At 55.1% G+C, this 22763-nt stretch overlaps 1 protein-coding gene across 2 annotated transcripts in view; it reads left to right on the top strand.

Moving 5' to 3' along the window:
• Positions 1-21350, top strand: part of DIDO1 (death inducer-obliterator 1) — a gene marked incomplete at its 3' end in the record, with an annotated part of 50233 nt that extends 28883 nt beyond the window's left edge. For both annotated transcript variants that reach the window (XM_082671151.1, XM_082671152.1), the window contains exons 8-17: positions 5602-6079; positions 6327-6486; positions 7251-7367; positions 7521-7625; positions 7889-8024; positions 8248-8776; positions 9212-9365; positions 10087-10176; positions 10982-11177; positions 18304-21350. In XM_082671151.1, the coding sequence (XP_082527277.1) occupies positions 5602-6079; positions 6327-6486; positions 7251-7367; positions 7521-7625; positions 7889-8024; positions 8248-8776; positions 9212-9365; positions 10087-10176; positions 10982-11177; positions 18304-21350 (5012 nt within the window). The remainder of the gene's footprint in view (positions 1-5601; positions 6080-6326; positions 6487-7250; positions 7368-7520; positions 7626-7888; positions 8025-8247; positions 8777-9211; positions 9366-10086; positions 10177-10981; positions 11178-18303) is intronic.
• Between the last annotated feature and the right edge of the window lie 1413 nt (positions 21351-22763).

Below are 22763 nucleotides of genomic sequence, written 5' to 3'. Positions count from 1 at the left end.
GTGCCTGGGACCCAGGGGTGTTTGGTAGAAATGGAACGGTGGGAGAGGCATGTTTTATCAGCTGCACGAGCTGTTTTTATCTGTGTCTTCCAGATCTTCAGTGGCAAAAAAATGTGGGTGGGGACAAAGCAGCCTTGTACATCTCACCAATCTCCTCCCCCCATTTGGAGAGAGAACCAAAACTTGTCCTGATAAGGATTTACCTTGACAGCTGTTTTTAAAGTTATCCAAATAGCTAGAATTTTCTTGGTCATTGACATTCTCTCGTATTTTTAAGTGTTTTACTTTTTACAGTTTTTTTTTTTTTAATAGCCAACTTCAGAAAATCAGTGCAGGGGAGGTTTCGCATGTACATGTACTTTTTCTGACAGAGACCCTCAGATGTATCCTGGCTGCCCCCCTTAGTTCTTGTGCTTTAGCGGGGGTGGGGGTGGGTAGAAGTTTCTAGCAGGAGTGGTCCTGCTCACCTCACCTGCCCTTTGGCCTTCATGTGGCCTCTGGGGCTCTGCATCTCCTGTGGCACTGTTCACAGACGGTCCTGCGGCAGAGTCCCTTAGGTGGCATCGAGTCCCGAGGGTTCTTTTGAAGATGCAGCTGTAAACCCTCCCACACGGTGTAGGAGTCTCAGGCATATTTGAAGCTGTGAAGTAATGTTTTTGATTTTTTGCGTGTTGCACGTCACCGTGCACGTGGTCATAGTCTTACCTTCTGAAAGTTAAAGAAGTAAACCTGGAAGATCGATAAGAAGGGTTTCCACTTTGATTTCTGTCAACGAAGGTCGGGGCGTTGCCATGCACCTGGAGGCGTCAGCGAGACGAGCACAAAGGTAACGGCCGCTTAACCCGCCGGGGTCAGCAGGTGCCGCGGGCTATGTGCCCCAGAGTCTTACCACGCCCCCGGCCCCATCATGTTGCTTGAAGTAGCAGGTGATGCAGGCACAGATAACGGTTAACGTTGAACCTTGTCAAAGTGGTGAAAGTGCCTGTTGGCGGGTTTTGGAAGTGAGGGAAAGCAGCAGCTCTACTTCCAGCTGAGTCTCAGGTCTGGCGGCCAGTCCCCACCAGTCCAGTTGGCGTAGACAGGAGAGTGGAACGCCTGCCTCACACACAGCCTCGGCCCCGTTTCCTTCTCGTGGTTCATGCTGAGGGATGATGTGACCATTTTTTTCATATATTACCAGTCCAACATGAATTGGGTTTTGGTTTTCAAAATCTGTGAAACTCTGAAAACAAGGAAGGGTCCATTTGCCTCCGGAGGTGTACTTGGTTTTTTTGCAAGCTTGTTATGGCCAGTTCTCTGCACCTCTCTTGAGGTGTAAGCCGCTCAGATACTGCACATCAGTAAGAAAAAAGTCAATCTGGACAAGCTTTGTGTAGCCCCAGATCATGGCAGTTTGGCTGTGGACCCACATACAGACTCCTAGCAATGGAGAGCAGCTGGCGCGAGGGCCCCAGAGATGGAGATCAGGCCTCCCAAGTCTTCAGTGGGGAGTCTTTGTTTCTGTGTAAGCACAACTTTAATTCTCCAGGAATAATGCACTGCAGAATATTTAAGCAAAGGCACAAAAGCAGAATGTTCTCTCTTGCTACTTGAATTTTCACACTAGGAAACGTCTTGACAGCCAAGAAACAAAGTTGAAATGAGAAACGTCTTCGTACACGTGTCAGGCTGAGCTGAAAATAGAGCTGATGTCACAGTGAGCAGAGCCCACTCCCCCCAGCCCCTGCTGCTCCACTGTGTCCTCTGAGCCCTGACTGGTCCCGTTACGTTACCCGGGCCTTGTGGCGGTAGCTGCCTTGCCTCGGCCTCACCACTGAGCCTGGGTGGATCTGGGGCCCTGTGGGAATGGGGGGGGGGAGGGGACGTTCCGACCTGCACCACGTGGGCTTGCTTGGCGCCTGGTCACATAAGAAGCTCTTTGATTTCTTTGGCGTTTACAGCCAATCATTCTGAGTAGTGTCTCTCCCCCTGCCCCCCACCGTGTCAGTGTGACTGAAAGCCTCATATCTGGGGATTTTTAGGGTAAATTGGCACCTCTTTGGGGCAGGACAAAAGGTATAAAGCAGTGACCGTCCCTCAGGGTTTCTCACTGGTCCCTGTGAGGGGCCACCCCGACAACGGCTGTCACTGGGCGGGGGCCGCGCGATGCTGTGCGACTCGGGCTCCTGCCCGGCCCTGGTTCCTCGTCCTGCTGCACAGCACTGGCTGCTCGGAGTAACACAGCTTCCACTCCCGGTTCCTCCTGTCCCCACCAAGGCCCACCAGTGCCACCCAGTGGCCAGCGATGCCACAGCACCACGGCCCACCTTGCCGTGTGGCAAGGCCCCCAGTTTCATGCTTATTGGGAAGTTAGCCAATTAGATTGTTGCTGGTCCCTGAGCGCACCGGCCTGCCTGGTTCCTACCGGGCTTCACCACAAACAACTCGTTTCCAGTATAAACCAATGGCCAGACCCAGCAGAAACGACGTCATCTGGGGCGGTGGCCTGGCCACCGGCCAGCATTTCCTCCTGTATCTGCTCCCCAAGACAGCACCTGCCCTGGAGCTTGGGCCACTCTTTTCCCCATAGGCAGACCCCGGGATGGCCCAAACTGGGTGTACACTCCCAGGAGGCTGTCTCTGTCCGGCACATGGGCAGGTGGTCACGCTGCCTCGAGCTGGCAGCACTGGGGGCCTGCCACTGCTGGAGCCACTCTACCATGGGGGTGTGCTGCTTTCCTGTTCTAGAACTGGTGCTTCGTGGTTGGTTGGTTACGCCTTGCTCTTCTGTGAATGTATACACATAATACAGTTAAAAGGGAATTTGGATGAATTTGCAAATCTGATTTTAGCTCTACTCAGAAGTAATGCTTCTGTCACTGTCAGACACTTTGGCACTACACCGTGTCACTGCCATTCCAGCAGCAGCTAACCCACATCCAGCTGACGGTGGGACCAGATGCAACTGTTTTCTGTTTTGAGCATTTTTCCTCAAAGTAGGAGAGGGATAGAACTGACTTGCTGTTGGGGTCCACCAGTTCCCACATCTTACCAACTTTTTATTTATGTAATTACACTTACATACGCTCTGAGATGCAGGTGAGGGATGATGAAAGTTGACTTTTAAAAGCCAGAAGCAGCTAATTTTATAGAAGAGCAGCATAATGGTTAAGGAAAGCCATCCCCTGCTTTTTAAATAGATTACGTTCATTTACTGTTACCACTCTTGGATAGCAGGTCACTTTAATCACCTGTACTGTGAATGTCCTAAAAATAAGCTCCTGTCTTCTGTTTTCCCTGAATGAGAGAAAACACCGGTTAGACTAGTGGAAGCGTTGATCTTAGGGAGTGAATGTTTTCGAAGTCAACAGGAATTGTCACTTGAAACAATGTAAATGTCACATGATAAGATTTGTTTGAGGCCCCATCATGGGTGCCTCACTGAGGATTCTGGAAGCATCTTAGGCCAGCTTTTTACAGTTGTTTAAAAGTGTGCTACTAAAATCTCAGCAAAGTTTGTAAAAAGTCAGTGACTGAGCTGGTCTTAGGACTCGATTTTAATCCTGACGGGTTTGTTCCTTCATCCCCTGCTGGCAGTCACAGCTGGCACCGCGTCCTGCTCCACTCCACTCTCGTTCCTTCCCCCAAGAAGAGGGGCCTCTGTCCATTTCATTTAACCTAAGCTCTAGCAGTCGTGTCCCCCCCGCCCCGCCCAGATTAGGTGCTGTGGACCCTGTTAGCCAAGGCTGAGCTGGTAAAGATAAGTTTCCATGTACTGAGGTATGGTAGCGCCTTAGGAATATGGATTTGAGCTGATGAAATAATATACGTAGAATCATAGTACTTAGTCTTAGTTCCTATGACGTCCCCAGTTCCTACTTTGTTAGCTGTGACTTGCTGACGGGACATGGGTGAGAGCCAGCAGGGTGGTCTTGGGAAAGGGCTGCTCAGCAGGGAGTGGGTGGTCTTGGGAAAGCCTGGACAGCATAGCCCGGGGGTGCCGGCACATGTGGGGCCAGTGATTGGGACACCGCGGACAAGGGGACATGAGGTCGGGGGGTGCTCTGTGAGATGAAAATAGATTTGCAGTCAGGGTTGTTGCTTGATGACAGTGAGGTACTTCTAACACGGTTCTAAGTTTTGGATGTGTGCAGCGCTGTTGCAAACTGTAAAACTAGGTAATTTCGCCTGTACTATGAAATGGAAAAGTCTTGCGGTCCCTGGGCTTTTAACACCTGCGGCTGGACTGGCCTGAGCAGTGCTGGAGGAAGGCGGTCCTGAGGGCAGCACTCCGGCCCTTTGCCAGGATGGCCACGCGGGGTGCAGGCTGAGAACGCCGTGGGGCTCCCGTGGGCTCAGGCCCACCTGGAGGCAGGCTCTCGCCTCTCTCCCCAGACTTCAGATCTCCCTGCTTCGCTAGGACAGTCGCAGGAAGCCGCGGCAGCTGACTGGGGTTGGTGGGTCTTCAACCCCTGCGTAAAATTGGAAGGCTGCTAGCGCGTGTCGAAGTCTCCCGTTTAGAATCTAGGGGCTCACTGCGCTGTGGGTAGTTGAGAAAAGCCTGCGCCTGGGGAGGCGGCTTCTCCGTCGGTCCTGTGTGACGTGGCCCTAGGTGGTGTCCCTGTGCTCTCCTGGCTTGCTCCCTGGACCTGCCCGCCCCCACCCCCACCCCATTCTGCCCTGGGTCCCAGACGTTCTGGGCGGTGGGCCTGAGCGGGGCCCCTGCTCTCAGTCACGGCTCCCCACGTACCTCTGCTGGGCCGCATGCCCCTAAGACTGAGGAACTGGTCTTAGGATGAATCTCCTTGCTTGCCTCTGACTGTAATTCTGATGGTCTGATACGGGATTAAGTGTAATCAGTCCATGCGAAGTACTGGCATAAAGATTCTCATTTTAGCTTTTGGCTGTAATCCTTGTTTGCATTGAAAGTGCTAACCTACTGTCTTACCCAATAGCGAGCTGCAGCTAGAGGGGTGTGAATGACAGCAGGTGGCGTTCCTGCCACCCAGCTCCTAGTGTAAAAATAACTGGTCTCCCCCCACGTTGCAGTTTTCTGCCAACATTCTATATTTTATTAACATCACCACGTCCAGTTGACTTTTGTCCAAGAGGACGGTGAACACCTGTGAGCCGCTAACCCCAGGGTGGACTCTCACTAGTCCTTCCAGTGCCCCATGGGCCCCCGAGGTGGGGCTTGGATATGCATTCGAAGAGAATGTGTCTGATCCACCCTGGAAAGATTTTCTAAGCTCCTGTTCACCAAAAACTGCACTGGGACTCTCCATGAGAGTGATCTTTGAAATCTATACCTTTTCTTGATACAGCAAAATTTGCCCTTCGAGTTCCCAGCTAAGCTAACGGTTTAAATCAAGCCTTCGATAGCTTACTGGTTTATCGGTTGAAGTCAAAGTTTTAATAATAAAGCATTTATCTCTGAAACAAAGTATACTCGCTATCATAAATGTTGCTGGTAGCCCTTTTTACACTCCTTTTCTGAATTTAACAGTTACTTTAAATCTGTCTCAGTGATGCCGGGTTATTAGCTTTGCTGGTTTCGGGTGCACGTGCTGTGTGGGGTCCCCTGCACCCCTACCTCACTAAGCGGGCCCCTCTCCTTTGCAGCTGTGAAGGAGGACAGACGCGCAGAGGCAAAGGTGGCGGTGGCGGCGGTGCCGAAGAAGGCGGCTCCTCCAGGCTCCTCGGGAGGCAGCAAGCAACCCTCGCCCAGAAATCTCCTTCCAAAGAAGTCCCCTCCTTTTGCAAACGCGGCAGCAGCCAAACCGGCCATCAAAAAGACGCCACCGGGTTTCAAGGGCACCATCCCCAAGAGGCCGTGGCTCTCGGCTGCCCCCTCCCCCTCGGGCAGCGCTCCCTCGGCCAAGCAGGCAGGGCTGGCACCTGTTGCTGCCACGTCTGCTTCCAGAAAGTTTCCCAGCTCTGCTGCTTCGGTGGGCGCCATCAGGAAGCCTGGGACCACCTCGGTTCCCCTGGCCTCTCCAGCCCCGGGACGCCTGGGCCCCGCGAGCCCCGCCTCGTCACAGCCAAATTCTCAAATTCGGCAAAACATAAGACGCTCCTTGAAGGAGATCTTGTGGAAAAGGTGGGCTGTTCCACTTTGTTTCTTAAATGTTAAAGTGGAAAGTTTTCCACGTAAAGGGTGGTCGTTTCGCGATGGCTCCGCTGTTTAAGAAAAGTGTCACATGTGGGACTTCCCTGGTGGTCCGGTGGTTAAGACTCCGCGCTTCCACTGCAGGGGGCACTGGGGTTCCATCCCTGGTTGGGGAGCTGAGATCCCACATGGCATGTAAATGCAGCAGTTACCGTGGGGTTTTTTTCATTCCATCTAGAGTCACTGACAGCGATGACTTAATCATGACAGAAAATGAAGTAGGAAAAATTGCACTGCACATCGAGAAGGAGATGTTTAACTTGTTCCGAGTCACAGACAATCGGTACAAGAGCAAGTACCGCAGCCTCATGTTCAACCTCAAGGACCCCAAAAACCAGGTGCGTGTCCGACCGTCAGGAGAGGGGGCAGTCCTGGCCAGGTGCTGCCCAGGCCTGGGTTAGGGCAGTGGGTCCCCCTGCAGCTGTGAGTGAGTGGCATGCTGTTCCCGTGGGGCCAGGCGCTCGCCCGCTGAGGTTCTTGCCACCCGCACGCCTGTGTGCCTGCCGGGGCCCACGCTGTCTGGATCGGCCTCTTGACCTCTTACCTGTGTTTAGAAGCAGGGCACATACTCTGACTTTCCATTTCGCCTTGTTAAGCCCCTGGCAGAAGGGATTTCTTCTACCTTTGTCCCTGACACTGTACCTTCTTCAGTCGATTGTGTTTTCTGTGAAGTGGTCTTTGCAGCAGGGTCAGTGCGGCGGGATACTCGAGATCAGCTGCCTGACCTCAGGGCCCTTGTTCTCCGAGCATCGATGGGATGCTCCGGGCCCTCGTCCTGCTGCGGGGCAGGGGCTTGCCTTGCTGCCCATCTCCACATCCTCTCTAGTATCTTAGAGGGGTTTTTTTGTTTTTTGTTGTTTTTTTGTTTTTGCGGTACGCGGGCCTCTCACTGTTGTGGCCTCTCCCGTTGTGGAGCACAGGCTCCGGACGTGCAGGCTCAGCAGCCATGGCTCACGGGCCCAGCCGCTCCGCAGCCTGTGGGATCTTCCCAGACCGGGGCACGAACCCGTGTCCCCTGCATCGGCAGGCGGACTCTCAACCACTGCGCCACCAGGGAAGCCCTCTTAGAGGGAACGAGTGAACAAGAGATGTTTGTTTACAGGGGCTCTTCCATCGTGTTCTGCGTGAAGAAATCTCTTTGGCAAAACTTGTGAGAATGAAGCCAGAAGAACTTGTCTCCAAAGAGCTTTCCATGTGGAAAGAGAGATCGTCAAAGCCTGTGAGTGCCGACGGGAGAGGAGACTGCGGGTGCCAGAAGCCTGACACCAGCGCCCCCCCCACCCCAGAGTGAATTAATAGCCCGTTGGCATGAGAGAGTCCCTTTGGGAAAGAAGGGCTAAGTTTTCACGTTTGTCTGTCTTTTTCATCTTAGGTGATGGAGTCCAGAACTAAATTGCATAATGAGACTAAGAAGCCAACTGTTAAACAGGAAACTATTCCCGATATGGAAGATTCTCCGCCAGTATCAGATTCTGATGTAAGCGTTTAGGATTTCCAGTGCTCACGAGAATTGACTAAGATGATCCCGTTCCAGACGTTGTTAGGTGCCTGAATTACTGGGCAAGACGCTGAGCTGACACAAGTGTGTGCAGTTGTGTTGCTTCTCAAGTACTTGTACTCAGTAGTCCTTTTGCTCTTTTTTCAGTGGTTCTTAATCACGTGAGATGTTTCTTCCATGGGTGCTGCTGATGTGGAGAGGGGGTGGCAGAGAAATGACCTCCTCTGCTTCTTGTGCTTTAGGAACAGCAAGAATCGGTGCGGGCGGCCCCCGAGAGGAGCGCAGCCCCGCTGCTGGACCTTGTCGGCAGCATGCTGCAGGACACGACTGGGCAGCACCGGGCGCACCTCTTTGACCTGAATTGTAAGATCTGCACAGGTGAGCAGATCTTGGGGGAGACTGTGGAGACCCTTCTCGGGACAGCTGCATTCAAACCAGGTTACACAGTGGAAAGGGTAGAATCATTTCTTCAAGCTTAGGAAGTGAGCCCCTGCCTTTATAGTGGTGTTGTTTTAAAGCAGTGATCGTCTGTCTACCCACGGGCAGGCTTTGCTCTCGAACGTGTGGGATTTCTCACGAAGGCCTTCCTTCTGTTCTCCAGGTCAGGTTCCATCGTCGGAAGATGAGCCAGCTCCGCAAAAGCAAAAGTGGTCAACTTCGGCCAAGAAGGAGGACTCAAAGTCCAAGCATGACAGCTCTGCCTCTGAGCCCGCTCTCAGCTCAGCCGATCATGCGGCACCAGAAACCCTGCCTGAAAACGCCTCGGAGCCAGACCTGGAAAGCGCTGCGCGCGCCCATTTGGAGGGAAGGTCCCTCCCGGTGCCTCCAGAGGACGGCCACCCCGAGCCCTCCGCCCTGGAAGGCGCCCCCTGCCCGGCCCCTGGGGGCGGCGGAGTGCTCACTACAGTCACGGTGTCTGGCCGAGACCCCAGGACTGCACCAGGCGGGCCGAGCACGGGCACGGCTCCCTCGGCAGCCCGCCCAGACAGCGCTCACCCAGCGGAGCCCCGACAGGACGTCCCGAAGCCTGTGCCGACCTCCGTGACGGTGCCCAAGTCCATCCTGGCCAAGCCGTCCGCGTCGCCCGAGCCCAGATACCTCCTGTCGGTCCCACCGTCGCCAAGCATCAGGTGCGGCCCCCGTGTGTGGTCTGAGCAGCTGAGCTGTGGCCTTTCTTTCAGATGAACAGGAGCAGTAATGAGTGATTCAGTCTTTCGGCTCTGAAATCCACCCAGAAATACAACTCTCCTCAATTTTCTATTTTAAAAAGGCGTTTTTTTAAGGCTTCAGTTTTAGGATGACTAATTATCACCTTAGAAATATAGTTCTTGAAAACTGGAATTTAAATTTACAGCCATCCAGTTTATTGCCTATATAGTTTATATTTCTTTGACCAGAATGTGTTTATATCATTATGATTAAAGTAATTAATTTGAAAAAGTAAGCTATCAAAACTTGCAAGAATTCACTTTGCTTTTGTAAACACGTTAAATAAATAAATAAATACTGGGGATTCTTTGGGCAGAGAGAAAGATTCACGTATCTTCTGTGGTTTTGTTTTGCAGCATCTCAGAGTCCCGCTCCCCTCCAGAAGGCGATACCACCCTCTTTTTGTCTCGACTCGGCACCATTTGGAAAGGATTTATTAACATGCAGAGTGTAGCGAAGTTTGTCACTAAGGCGTATCCTGTCTCTGGATGTTTTGATTATCTCAGTGAGGTTAGAGCCAGGAGGGAGAGAAGTGTGTGTGTGCGTGTGTGTGTGCGTGCACGCGTTTTCCACGGGCACTCTGGTCCCGCGCTGGAGTCAGGCGTGTGGCCACCTTCCTGCTGAGTGTCTGGACACGCGAGCACCTCTGAAGGCAGAATAGGGGTTGCCGGGCCGAGTCAGCAGGTTACGTGGTTTGCACAGTGGCGAAAATTCAAATGAGAAATCAGACCCTCCATCTTTTCTGAAGAAGCTGAAGCTTGTCTTCCTTCTCCCTCTGTTCACTAGAGCTTGTGCAAAACCAACCTGGGTGTGCATGTGCCCACTGCAGGTGTGGCCAGACACGCATGACCTGCCTTGGTGTGGAGGGGCACACGTGACAGGTCTTTCATTTTTCAAAATTAGCAAAACAGCACTAGCATTTCAGACGTAACAAAGAGTGCTCAGTCACTTCTGAGACATACCTGGATCGTTATGCGTATGTTCCTAAAAGACAACAGTAAAACATATTGCTGACTGTCACCCTATTGAGCAGAAGCTTCTCCTCCTGCCACCCTTGGGTGTGGTCACTCATAATCCCGGATGTTAGTCAGCTAAGCAACATTTGACACCGTTATTGCTGCTTTGTTTGGGATAGTTGCAGTTTTCTTAGTTGTGAATCTCGGGTAGTTTGGGGTCTCTCTGTGACCGCCACGGTTCCACCGGCCATTTAATCAGAGTTCATTTCACTTAGGACCTGCCCGACACAATTCACATCGGCGGAAGGATTGCCCCAAAGACAGTCTGGGATTACGTCGGCAAGCTCCGATCTTCAGTGTCTAAGGTACCTGCCCACAGTCTGACCTCTGCACCCGAGGAGGAAGGGGTTTGTTTACACACGGCTCTTCCTTTGACTCTCGTCTTGCGCGTTAATACCTGAAACGTCTCTAGTTCGTCAGATACTTGCAGGTGAACGTTTAAGTTGGTAGCTGGCTAACCTGTGAAGGCGTGTCTGAGTAGCATGACGGTGGAAGCTTTGTGAAAGCGCATGTGCAGTTCAGAGCTAGGAATACAGATGCTCTGTCCCTTCTTGTCTGAGCTGATGGAGTAGAGGTGGGGGGAGGCGGCTGGGCTGGAGTCTGAACCCCTGAAACGCGGACGCAGCTGTGTGTCTGCGTGTGCAGTGCTCTTTGGGGGAGGCGCTCTTGTTTTCACTGGGGTCACAGAAGGGTTACAACCCTGGTCTAGTTCAGCCCTCCCGTTTCGGAGCTGCGGGCAGCTCATCACACGCTTAGTGGTCACTTAGCTCTGTGTCAGACACTGCCCCAGGCTGGCCCTGCACACAGAGTACCCCATCAGTACGAGCGCCCCAGGAGGGGGGCTCTGTGTTGAGGACAGTGGGGCTGAGTAGTTTTAAAGCGGTCCCTCCGAAACCAAGACCAAACCCAGCAGTCTTGAGACTCGGGCCTGTGTCCTCTTCACTAGCTCGTTGTTCGGATGTGTTGGGCAGCAGGGCTGTGACGGTCAGAATCAGAGCTGGTTGCTCCTGTCCTCGCTTCCCTCCTGCTTTTGGGGCTTAGGTGCAAGGTGAAGCGGCTGCCTTTCCGAGAGGCCGCAGGTCAATGCGCCCCGCCCTCTGTTTGTTGCAGGAGCTGTGTCTGATCCGCTTCCACCCCGCGACGGAGGAGGAGGAGGTGGCCTACATCTCTCTGTACTCCTATTTCAGCAGCCGCGGCCGCTTCGGCGTCGTGGCAAACAACAGTAGGCACGTCAAGGACCTCTACCTGATCCCGCTGAGCGCCGCGGACCCTGTGCCCTCCAAACTCCTGCCCTTTGAGGGACCAGGTAGGCCCCAGCCTTCTGCCCACACGTCTCCCCCACGCCCTGCGGAGTCAGTCCCAGCGAGCTGCGTGCCTCACCCAGACCCGGCCTTTGGCAGCGGAACTTGGGAGCAGGGGTGAAGTAGCGTCGAGCTATGGCACTTCCTGGGTAGTGGAGGGTGGCACCGGAGGTCCCCTGAGGAAGGTGTGAATTGTCTTAGAAAAGTCCTGTGAAGAGGGACAAACCTGTCCGGAGCCCGCCCGCCTCGTGTGAGCAGGGTGTTGGCGGCAGGAGCTGGGCAGTGCCGGGAGGGCGGGGCCTGGACCTGGCCTGCGGGCTTGCCTCCTTGCAGGCGTCAGGCCAAGCCTCTTCGCTACAGGCATTCGTTTTGAGGAGAAACGAGAAATAGCGTTGAGACAGGAACTAGTTCTAGAAATAGTCACTTTGAAATCTGCTGCTCGAATTCTTATCTTTGGCAGACCACTTTCTGTTCACTCATTCCTTAGAAAGTGCTGCTTCTAAAGAATTACTTACAGGCTGACCAGAAAGAAAGTTCAGGCTTGCCAAGGGAGCTAAGGGTGATTCCAGGGGGGACGTGGTCTCTGGGGACCCAACTCCTCTTAACCCTGAGAAGTTGACGGGACTTAAGTCTCGCAGAAAGGTGCCTAAATGGGAGTGTCTCCTTGGCCGTGGCGCCCCCCAAAACGGCTAAGCCTAGAAGATGCTGAGCGTAACCCGCGGTCAGCGCTCTTGAAGCACTTGCTTCTACAGGCGGTGGCCACGCCCGCGCCCGGTGCCTCCGTGTCCATGGCCAGCGCCCCGGCGGCTCTGCGGCTGGGCCCAGCTTCCTGGTCGGTCCCCGTGACCGCAGGGCTCGTGTTCCCTGACATAACACACGGAACTGTCTCAGTGCCAAACACGTTAGAAGCCAAGCTCTCCGGGGGGCTGTCCCACTCCTCGTGCTAAAGCGGTGCTGCCTGATGGGCAGCAGGGAGGGCCGTGGCCGAGGTTCTTGGCGGGCAGCTCCTGGGGCGCTGGCCGGCTCCCTGGACGCCGTGTTCCTGACACAGCGGTGACGGTGGTGAAGCCGACTTCCCGATACCATGAGGAGCCTCCGGTCAGTCACAAGGGTGGAAGCCTAAGCGGGGCCTAGTGTGAGCGTAGATCCTGTGACATGCACACTCTGCGCGTCTGTAGCAGCGGGACCTGGGAGGTGACAAAGCCCTGTTTCACCCGCGTTGGAGCCCCCCTCACGGCTCCACCTGCAGAGCCTGCGGTGGGGTCTTGCCTGACTCCGTCCCGGTGCACCTTGTCACACGAGCAGGGGGCTGCCAGGTTCGGGGCCACAGACGGACCCTGAGTGGGGCAGAGGTGGTTGAGGTCAGGCGTGGTGAGGAGGCAGGGGCGCAGGGGCCACCGAGGGGACCCCTAGTTGGAGCCGCGGTGGGAGCTGGTGCAGTGCTGGGTTGGGGCCTGGCTGGCAGAGGGAGGGGGCCGCGCTGGGTGTTCCAGGGTGACACGGGGACAAGGAAGGCTGGGCAGGGCGCTCACCTCATCTGCTAAGTGACCACACTTGATGACCAGCGGAGTGGACATACTCCTCCACCTGCATTCCCAAGGCTGTCACTTCCTGAAGGGGATGCTCAAAGGCCTGCGGGTTTTCATCCACAATAGAGAACGAAGGTTTCATTAAAATCAAGTAGGAAGAGGGGCTTTCGAAATGTGATTGTATGGGAAATTTTACCATAAACTTTTAAAGACTTTTAATCGAAGAGCTTCTAAATCTCAGCTCGCTCAATTTAGTATATATATTTTTAATTCTCCTGCTACCTTTGTTTGACGTTAACATCGTGTGTGTTCTGTACACCTGCACATCAGCCAGACTCCCTTGGCCCCAGAGGCCACGTTACCTGCCTGAGCTGCTTCGCACGTTTGTAGCGTGACTTGGCGCTCCCTGGGTACAGACGTCCGTGTGTCCCAGGCTCGTGGTGTGTGCGTCATGTGCGTGTTGTGTGTGTGCATGAGTGTTTGGAAGGTGGGCCGGGGGTGTTCCTCCCGTCTCTGCACAGCATCCTTTGACGGCACAGGTCCAGTCTGAGGGGCTGCCGTGTCCGTCGATGGAGCAGCCAGTGGGCTTGAGCACATGCTGCCTGGCAGCGCTGGCCCCGCACCCTGAGGGGAGCACCCTTGACCCCCCATGTCAGCCCCTCAGCAGGGAGCGCCCGCACTGCCCAGGGTTGTTGCTGCCTGAGCTCGCAGGGCCAGTAAGCGTGGAGTCAGGGTCCGACCCGGCCGCATCTCCATCCCAAGGCCTCGGTGGGGCACAGGCCTCCCACTTCGGGCAGCCCGCCAGCGGGCGGGCCTCTGGGAGGAGGAGGGCAGGTCTGTGGGGGTGGAGAGTGCCGACTCGGCACGTCCGTCTCTGGACTTGGGAGCCCCGTAGGTTTTGACAGTATGGCTCACTGGAGAAGCAGGCGAGGACACGAGGTGTTGAATCCATGTGCGGTGCCGGGGAGGCCTGCGCGGCCTGCTTGTGGTCAGCGTCCTCTCTGCCCCACGCTTGGATGGTGGACACGGGGTGGTCTCCACGCAGAACCCACAGCCCAGTCCCTGCACGGCAACAGAGCCCATCCGAGCCCAGTCTGCCTCCAGGGCCTTTTGTCCTCCCGGGCTCCCTCGACTTGTCCCAGAGGCGCCAGGCCGTCGCCACGTCACACAGCCTGGAGGACGGCTGGGAGGCCCGCGTCCCTCTGAGCCAGCGGACAGTCCTTCCACTGTGGACACGGCTCAGCTCAGTCCCACACACACTGACGGGGCTCCACCCCTGGGGACTCGGGTCTCAGCTGGTCCGCGCGTCTAGGGGCTTTATTCACAGAAGGAAGACCAGTCAGATGGGATGCTGGGCCTAGGCCAGGGCGCCCGGCCCTCCCGAGGGGGTGGGGGGCGCCTGTCGAGGGCCCTCAGGCATCTAAGGTGTGGACCACCCTGAGCAGAGGACAGGGACCTGCCTTCCGAGGCATTGCAGGGCGAGGGCCATTCTCTTAGCAGGCTGGCTCCATCCGTGGTGTCTGCCTTCTGTCCTCACGCTTAACTGCTTCCTAAATTAGCAGACCGTTTCCGTGACTTGCAATATTGTCAGGTAAGCACGTCTTCAGTTTCTGCGTGCATAGCTGTGTACAGATGCTGTAATCAAAGGCAAAATCGTGCTGAATGGAAAGTGCTTTTCTCTCCTTTGAAATCAATAAAAATATTTCATGGAAACTGGTCATTGTTTGTCTGAATTTGAACCATTTGGTAGCTCTTGGTGCCCATCCAGGTGCACTGTGACGGAGGACTGTCTCCACCTTGCTTTGCCTCAGCCGACGCCAGTGTGCTTCTGGCTGTGCAGGTGGCGGTGCTGTGCTGGGGGCGCCTGGACACGGGCGGGCGGATGGATGGACGACGCTCTCCTCACTGGGACGCGGAGCCCTGGCTTTGCACAGGTCTTAGGGACCCAAGAGTGGGAGCGGGCGAAGTCTGCATGGGAGCCGAGTGTGGCGGGCGGGCAGCTGCTTCTCCCCGTATTTGCTGCGTCTCTGCCCAAGTCCTCTTCGAGGACGGTTGCGGCTAACTCCAGCACAGTTTCTGTTCCCGCAGGTGTGGACGTTTTGTCTTGTCGGACTCAGACCACAAGAAGGTGTTCACTTTAAATACTGAATAGTGGAGCATTCCAGGTAGATTTAGGGGTAAACGCCTCATTTGATAGTTGGACAGCTTTCATCTGGTTTATTAAAACTAAACCTTGTCCCCCCGCTGTGCCACATCCAAGGTGCATGGGGGCTGCTTCCCCCGCGGCCCTGTTGCTGACACACCTGGACACAGATCCTGGTTTGGGTCTTGGCTCAGGAAATCCACACACACCTTTTCAGCTGTCCCTCGTCCCTGGGTTTGTCCACTTCTTTCCCTGTACGGGTGGTCTGGGGCTGACCCTTTCACCGTGAAGACTCGGGGACCTACATGCAGCTAAGAAGGCTTGTTTCATCCACACCGGACATTGTGGACACGTTTCTCCCGCAATTTGGAGGGGGTCGGGCAGGGGTGCCGACACCCCGGTGCTCAGTCTGATCAGTACCCCGTGTCTGGAAATGATAGTTCAGTGGCCTCCCACCTAGTTCTCATCTACTTGATGAGTCATAAGCCTCACCACTACCCTCAAAGGGAGGTCGGTAAGTAAGCGCCCCTCTTGTGACCATGGGACAGAGGCCCTGTGCGGAGCCGGGGAGGCGCCCCGGGCCCCAGCGGGAGCCCTGTCTCTGCACGCAGCCAGCGGGGCGCCCTCTCCTCTCCAGGGCTCACACTCAACAGTGGGCGCGCCCACAGGGGCCCCAGGCAGAAAATGGGGCCTTCAGGCGAAGGCTGCCCCTGCCCCGCCCCAGTGGTAGTAGCCCTTTGTGTCCAGCGTGCCCTTGCCAGGCGCCTGTTGTGAGGGTGCGGAGCGGGGTGGAGCCAGACGTGCCCTCACCTCCCTGACGGTCACTGCCGAGGCCCCGGTAGCACAGTGAATCATATTCTTCCACGAGTAAGTCATCTCCACGGTGCTGGTTACATTTCAAGTCTCATGCAGCCATAACGTGCACAGGTGAAGCAGATGAGATTTGACTGCTTCAGAAACAGCCCAATTTAAGTGTAAAGTCCTGGGGAAGATCAGTGGGGAAATTCAAAACTAACACTCCTCCAGCTCGAGCTTTGTTAGATCGCTTACGGGTGTGTGTAGCCGAAGTAGTTGAGCTGAAAGCATTTAACAATACTAGCTGCTTAGTTAGGTGCTGGTCTCCAGGGAGTTAACTGTTTTCGAAACAAATGTAAATGTTAAGTAATTTAATTATAACCTCACCTGTGATGCCTGTGACCACAAAGGGTAGAGTCTAGAGAATTTTGCCACGTCTGGGATAGATCAGTTTTGTTAGGAAGCATATAAAGCTGCTGCAAGTTGTAGGGCTGGCGCACCTCCCGAGGACAGGACCCCACCTCCCTGGATTTAACGCAGTGACTTAGCCTCCACACACAGCGTCTTTGACCTGAAACGCGATTCATGCCGCAGGCCCTGGTGTTGGCACCTTAGAAGTTTAGCTCTTCAGAGGTAGCATAGCCCATCCGCACTGAGGACAGAGGACAGTCGTGGGCCCTGGGCTGCTGAGAGGACGCCCCTGGCCGGGGCTCCCCAGCCCTCCCCACCCCCGCCCGCGTGGCCGAGCACATTCCTCCTCTGCTGCTGCTCACAGAGCTGGCCAAGGCTCCAGCTTGTGGCTCGGCTGGGGACCTGCTCTGCCAGCTCTGGGGCCGTGTCAGTGACAGTCGGTCCAGAAAGGGCCACGAGAGCCAGTTGAGCTATTGACTGTGCCCCAAACTGGATATTAGTGAGCTGTAAATTATTCAGTAAGTGGCTGTTACAGTGAGTGAGAGATTTACTATTTTAAGTTAAAATAATTCATTTTGATTAGAAAGCAAACTTGATAGAGTATCTTTCACATCTGAGCAGAACCATCTGGATGCCATGCTCAGTGCAGTGGGCCTGGCCTTCCTGTCTCCACGCCCTCCTTTGCCCAGCTCCTCCTTCCCCTGAGTCACCAGTGTCATCAGAAGGGCAGGCAGAGGACATTCTGGAAGAAGCCGTTCCTCTTATCATGAGTGGGTGTCTTCATGGGCACCTCAGCCCTTGAATGTCAGCCTGTGAAACGAGGCGCTGAGCACAGTGGGGAGGGGGGCCGGCGGTACCTCGCCGATCCATGTGGATGCTGGGCCAGCCCAGCTCACTCTGGCATGCCGGGTCTTCCTCCTCGGGGGCGGGGTGGGACATCCGCCACCCTCGTGCTCGGCATGTCAGCCCACCTCTGTTGGAATTTAGGAAGGGTGACAGGCGCTCAGAACTACACAGTGGGTGTCCAGAGACAACTATTTGATCTGTGATCAACTTAAAATCACAGAAAGAATAGGAAAAACAGTGCTGATTTTCTTTTTTAGTGATTAAACAAAAAATATATAGCATGAATATCTTTTACGCAGTAGTGATTTATGTGTAAATTGAGTTTATACAATTTGATTAATTTTAAATACGCTGTTGAAACAAAATTTTGGTCCCATGTTTATCATTTCTCCCTAACTTACCGATCTGTGACTCGGGCTTTTCTGTTCCCCTGTTGGTGTTCCGGGTTTGTTATTAGTGTGAGGGTAGAGGAGCCGTACAGAGACAGTAGCATCCCTGGGACAGTGCACCACGATCCACAATGTTTGGGTGAAGACTTTTTAAAGACATAATTATTTTTTAAGAACTGTGCAATGTTCTGAAATTCCCAGCGTGTTCTCCACGTGGTCTGTCCTTTGTTGCCCCTGTCCGAACACCGTTGGGCTTTAAGCCGCACGTCTTGTGTTGACAGAGACCTGAGCGTTCGGTAGCTTTTGATAAGCTACTGGTCGTTGAACGTCTTTCTAAACCTGCAAGAACATTTGTTTTAGGCATTTTGGTCAGCGTCACTTTTCCCGTCAGTTGTAATTTTGACACCAGTGACCGATGAACTTATCGAATGGTGTGTGCTATATCGATCAGTATAATTTTGTTGATCATTATAATTGAGTTGTAGAATTGGTCCTTAATTGAACCTTTAATTTTAGTATGAATAGCTTAATTTACATATTGCAGCTCATAAGTTAAAGTCGAAAGGGGGTGCTGCCTTCCTGATTTGTAGCAAGAGTCAAATAAAGGAACACAGCTAAGAGTTCGTTTAGAAAACATCCTGGTACATACAGGCTTCATTCCCAGTAGGTGAACGTCCTGGAGTGTGTGCGTGCTGGCCTTCCCCACCTCCCCCAGCACACCTCTACCCTAGCGTTGCGTATAATTGAAAATCTGTAATAATTTTAGCACTGGGCGAATGAGCGTGTGCATTGGGCCCTTGGTTTTGTGGTTTGTGGGCCCGTCAGGCCGGGCAGGTGCGCGGTGCAGTTTGCATCTTTTGCAGCTGGTCTTCAAACACTTGGTTATGTTTTGCCACAGAATTTCCTCCTCCTCCCTCTGGAAACCATCCCCCCACTGCCCTTCACACCTAGAGTTTACCCCTGAAGGACAAAAGCTACAATTCGATTCTAAAATTTGCACAACTGTTTTGTTTTCTAGGTCTTGAGTCACCGCGTCCAAACATAATCCTGGGGTTAGTAATCTGTCAAAAAATAAAGCGTCCTTCAAATGCCGGCGAATTAGACAAGACAGAGGAGAAGCGGCCCCGTACTCAGACACAAGAAGAAGTGGATCCCGTCCACCCCAGAGTGCCAGCAGCCCTGCTCCCTGAGAAGAAGCCGCCCAAGTACCCGCTGTGCCCAGGGGACGCGGCTGTCAGCACCACACCCCCGGGGTCTCCCCCACCCCCACCCCCTCCTCCAGAAGCACCAGGCGCGCCGGCCTCGTCTTCCGTGTTACAGATACTGTCGTCGCTCAAACCAGGAGCCACGAACACTGTCACAGCATCACCCGCATCAGTGACGGTGGCCGCTTCCTCTGTCACTTCCTCTTCTTCAAAAACAGCTTCGCCCCTAGAACATATCCTGCAGACTCTCTTTGGGAAGAAGAAGGCGTTTGACCCCCCCACCAAAGAGCCTGCCGAGTCGGCCCCAGCCCCCCACCAGGACTCGAGAGCCAAAGCCGGCGGCGGGCTGCCGGCAGCACCTCTGCTGGACCCAATTGTCCAGCAGTTTGGTCAGTTCTCAAAAGACAGAGCTCTGGAGGAGGAGGAAGACGACAGGCCGTATGACCCCGAGGAAGAGTACGGGCCTGAGAGAGCCTTCGACACTCAGCTTGGAGACCGCGGGCGACGCCAGGACGCGGAGAAGGCTGCGGAGGCAGCTGAGCGGGAGGAGGTGGCCTATGACCCGGAGGACGAGACGATCCTCGAAGAAGCCAAAGTGACCGTCGACGACCTGCCCACCAGAATGTGTGCGGACGCGCACGGCGGGCCGGGCCTGCCGGCGCCCTCCTTGGCCGAACAGCAGCAGATGATAGAGGAGCTCACCAAGCAGATCGAGGAGCAGCAGAGGCAGGTGGAGGAGCAGGAGGAGGCGCTCAGGCAGCAGAGGGCGGCCGTCGGGGCCTCCATGGCCCACTTCTCCGTGTCGGACGCGCTCATGTCGCCACCGCCCAAGGCTGCGCTCCTGCCGCCAGAGCCACAGGCTGCGGCCAAGCCGGCCGCGCCCCCCGCTGGCAGCCAGGCTCCGGGCCCGAGCGCCGAGGCGCGGCTGAGCCGGGACCCCCGGCAGGCCCGGCGGTTGGCCGCGGAGAGCAACGAGAGCGAGGCCGCCCCGAGGCCCCCGCTGGCCAGAGAAGCGCCCGGAGGGGCCGCTGCCGGCCCGGGGCCACTCCCAGCCCAGGAGGAGCCAGAGTCAGCCCCTCCACCGTGGGCTCCGGGCGAAGAGGCCCCACTGCCGGCCAAGCAGGACGGCCCTCTGCGGGAGCCCATGGAAAGCCCGGGGCCTGAGGGCGCGACCGGCGGGGACGGCGCGGCCAGGCCTGCCCGGAAGGTGCTGCTGCCCACGCCGCCGGGTGCCTCCTTCCAGCCCCTCTTCCCTTCGCAGCACGAGGGCCAGACCTTCCACCCTCCCGGAGGAAGGGATCCTTTCTCGGGTCCAGGGTACTCTCAGGAAAAACCTCTGGGCTCTTGCCAGTACGACGATCAGAGAAATGCTCAGTTTCCCGAAAAAAGTGACTCCCTGGCAGCTGAAACCGAAGGAGACAGAGAGCCACAGCCCAGGCCAGGTGAGGGGGCCGGCACGTTCCCTGCCGCAGCACAGAAAGGGGGGCCTCCACCCCAGTTCCAAGGCCAGCGGGAGCCTGCACCGCGTGCTTTCGGGATGTCGGGCCTTCACGGCCCCAATTACACAGGCCCACGGGGGCCAGTCCCTCCGTTCTCGGAAGAGAATTCTAATAACGACGGGCCCAGAGGGGGGCCTCCACCAGCCAGATTCGGGCCCCAAAAGGGGCCCATCCCTTCCTTGTTCTCAGGGCCACACGGGCCACCTCCCTATGGGGACGGGAGGGGCCCATCCCCTTCCCACCTGGGCGGGCCCAGGGGAGCAGGGCCGCCTCCGTTTGAAGACCGCAAGGACCCCCACGGGGAGAAGAGGGAGTTCCCGGAGGCCCCGTACGGTGAGGCCTCGGGCCCCCCTGGCCAGTGCGAGGGGCCCGAGCAGGCCCCGCTCCTGGGAAACAGGGGCGCCACGCCTTTCCAGTTCGGGGGCCAGAGGAGGCCTCTGCTGTCGCAGTTTAAAGGACCCCGAGGTGGCCCTCCTCCTTCTCAGTTCGGAGGTCAGAGAGGCCCCCCTGCCGGCCACTTTGTGGGCCCGAGGGGGCCGCACCCTGGGCAGTTTGAAGGCCCCAGGGGCCAAGCTCCTGGATTCGTGCCGGGACCCAGGGGGATGCAGCCTCAGCAGTTCGAAGAGCAGAGGGTCCACTCACCGCCCAGGTTCACCGGCCAGAGGGCACCGGCGCCCTTGCCCTTTGGGGGGCCCCGGGGCGCCGCTCCCTTCCCCGAGAAGAGCGAGTCGGCGCCTCCACGCTTCCACTTCCAGGGCCCGGCCGCCCCCGGACCCAAGCCGGTGCCCCGGCCACTGCTGGAGCTGCCCAGCCACCCGCCTGCGCCACCCGCCGCGCCGGCCCCAGGCCCCGAGGCCGAATTCCGCGAGGGCAGGGGCCACGAGTACAGAGGCCCAGGCTTCGAGGGGCGGCCCCGGGACAAGGCCCCGGAGGAGCCCGAGGCCCCGCCGCCCGACAGCCGCCCGGGCCGGGCCCTTGAGGACCGCCGGCGCGAGCGGGAGCGTGGGAAGCCCTGGGAGCGGGAACGCGGCCGGACCTGGAGTCGCGAGCGGGACTGGGACCGAGGCCGCGAGTGGGACCGACACCGCGACAAGGACGCTGGCCGCGAGTGGGACCGGGGCCGCGAGCGCAACGCGGGCAGGGACAAGGGGCGCGAGTGGGACCGGGCCCGAGAGCGGAGCCGCAACCGCGACCGCGACCGCGACCGTAGACGTGACCGGGAGAGGTCCCGCAGCAGGGACCGTGACCGCGACAAGGCCCGCGAGCGGGAGCGCCGCAGGGACCGTAGTCGGAGCCCGGAGCGACCCCGGGACCCCAAGGCCGAGGCCCCGCGGGCCGCCGCCCCCACCGCCCAGACCTAGGGCCGCCGTGAAGCCGCGCTCACGTGCTAAGCAGGTGGTCTTGGAAAGAGCTGGGTGCTCATGCACAGGACAGAACCTTCTGGACTTGAGAAATTACTGTAATTTTGTGTATGATGGTTTCTTATAAAATTTCACACCTTTACAATTCTGATGCTTTTTAAATATAAACAAAAAACTAAGAACTCTTTAACATTTCCATTTAAATGTACTGAAATGGGAAAGTACCTACAAAAGCATATTGCTTTTTCAGATTATAAAGTTATCTTTTCTAATAACTTGACTATTGTAAATTTTAAGGGAGTTTAGTGGACCTCAGAGCCATACCTTTCCTGACATCTCATCTGTGATACCTGTTTCCAGAAGCTGACTTCACAGGGTTCGGGGCAGGCGGCCACGTGTTTCTGTGCATGGCTGTGTCAGCTGTCTCTGGAATGTTGAGAAACACCAGACTTAACTACAGGTGCATCTTTCTCTTGTCATGAAGAAATTTGAATTACAAATTCCAACCAGGAAACAAAAACACATTTCTTTGTTTTGCTCAGTGTTTAGGTATCCCCTTACCTGTTCCCCCCACCCCCAAACATGATTAAAAGCAACATCTGAGTAGAAATTGTGGAATTTTAAATAACAATTTATTTTAAAGTGTTTAAATTTTACCAGCCTAAAGAATGTGAGAAAGTAAAGCAATTAAGTGTACTTTAAAAGGCGGGGCGGGTGGAGGGAATAGGTTTCTTTGATTTGAATAATCAGGAACGTTTTGTTTGTTGAACTTTACCATCTGAGCGGTTCTCTGTCCCGGGAAAAGTGCACTAGCTCCGCACTGTGATACATACTTGTGACAAAATCTCAACGTTTGTCATTGAAATGGAACAATATTTGTGTAAAGCCTGAGATGAAAATAGTGATATTAGCTTAAGAACTACAAACTAGAAAGCTTTTCACTGTGAGACACAGTATACTGCTTCTTGTCATGTATTTTCCAAGTACTTCTGAAGTGCGAAAGAGAAAAAACTTGCTAATTTATTTGACTGTACAAATAAACTTTGATAATTTTTTTATATTTTCATAAACTTACTTTTGCAAATATAAAATTAGAGAATTTCATTTGTTCTTTGGAGTCTGTTGCATTGTACATCACTACAGATTTTTCACTTTCTAGCACAAACGTTTAAGTTATGAGAACACCGAGAACTTAGCAATTTGGAGTGATTGGTGTTAGAGACCCTGTCAGTAGGTTACGTTAAAGTGGCGACGAGTTCCAACATCTAACGAGATGTGAAGGTTTTTTTACGTGTAAAACAAAAAAATTTTTCTAATTTAAATACAACAAATGTAAAAAATCAAGTGTGTTTCTTTAGGTTTACTTGATAGAAATTTCTGTAAATTGTATTTTATATTGCAAAGTATTATATC

Source organism: Grampus griseus (genome assembly GCF_964374135.1).
Source record: "Grampus griseus genome assembly, chromosome: 14".
NCBI classification, from domain to species: domain Eukaryota; kingdom Metazoa; phylum Chordata; class Mammalia; order Artiodactyla; family Delphinidae; genus Grampus; species Grampus griseus.
Note: the sequence above shows the minus strand (reverse complement) of the source record. Positions and strands in the feature narration are given on the sequence as shown.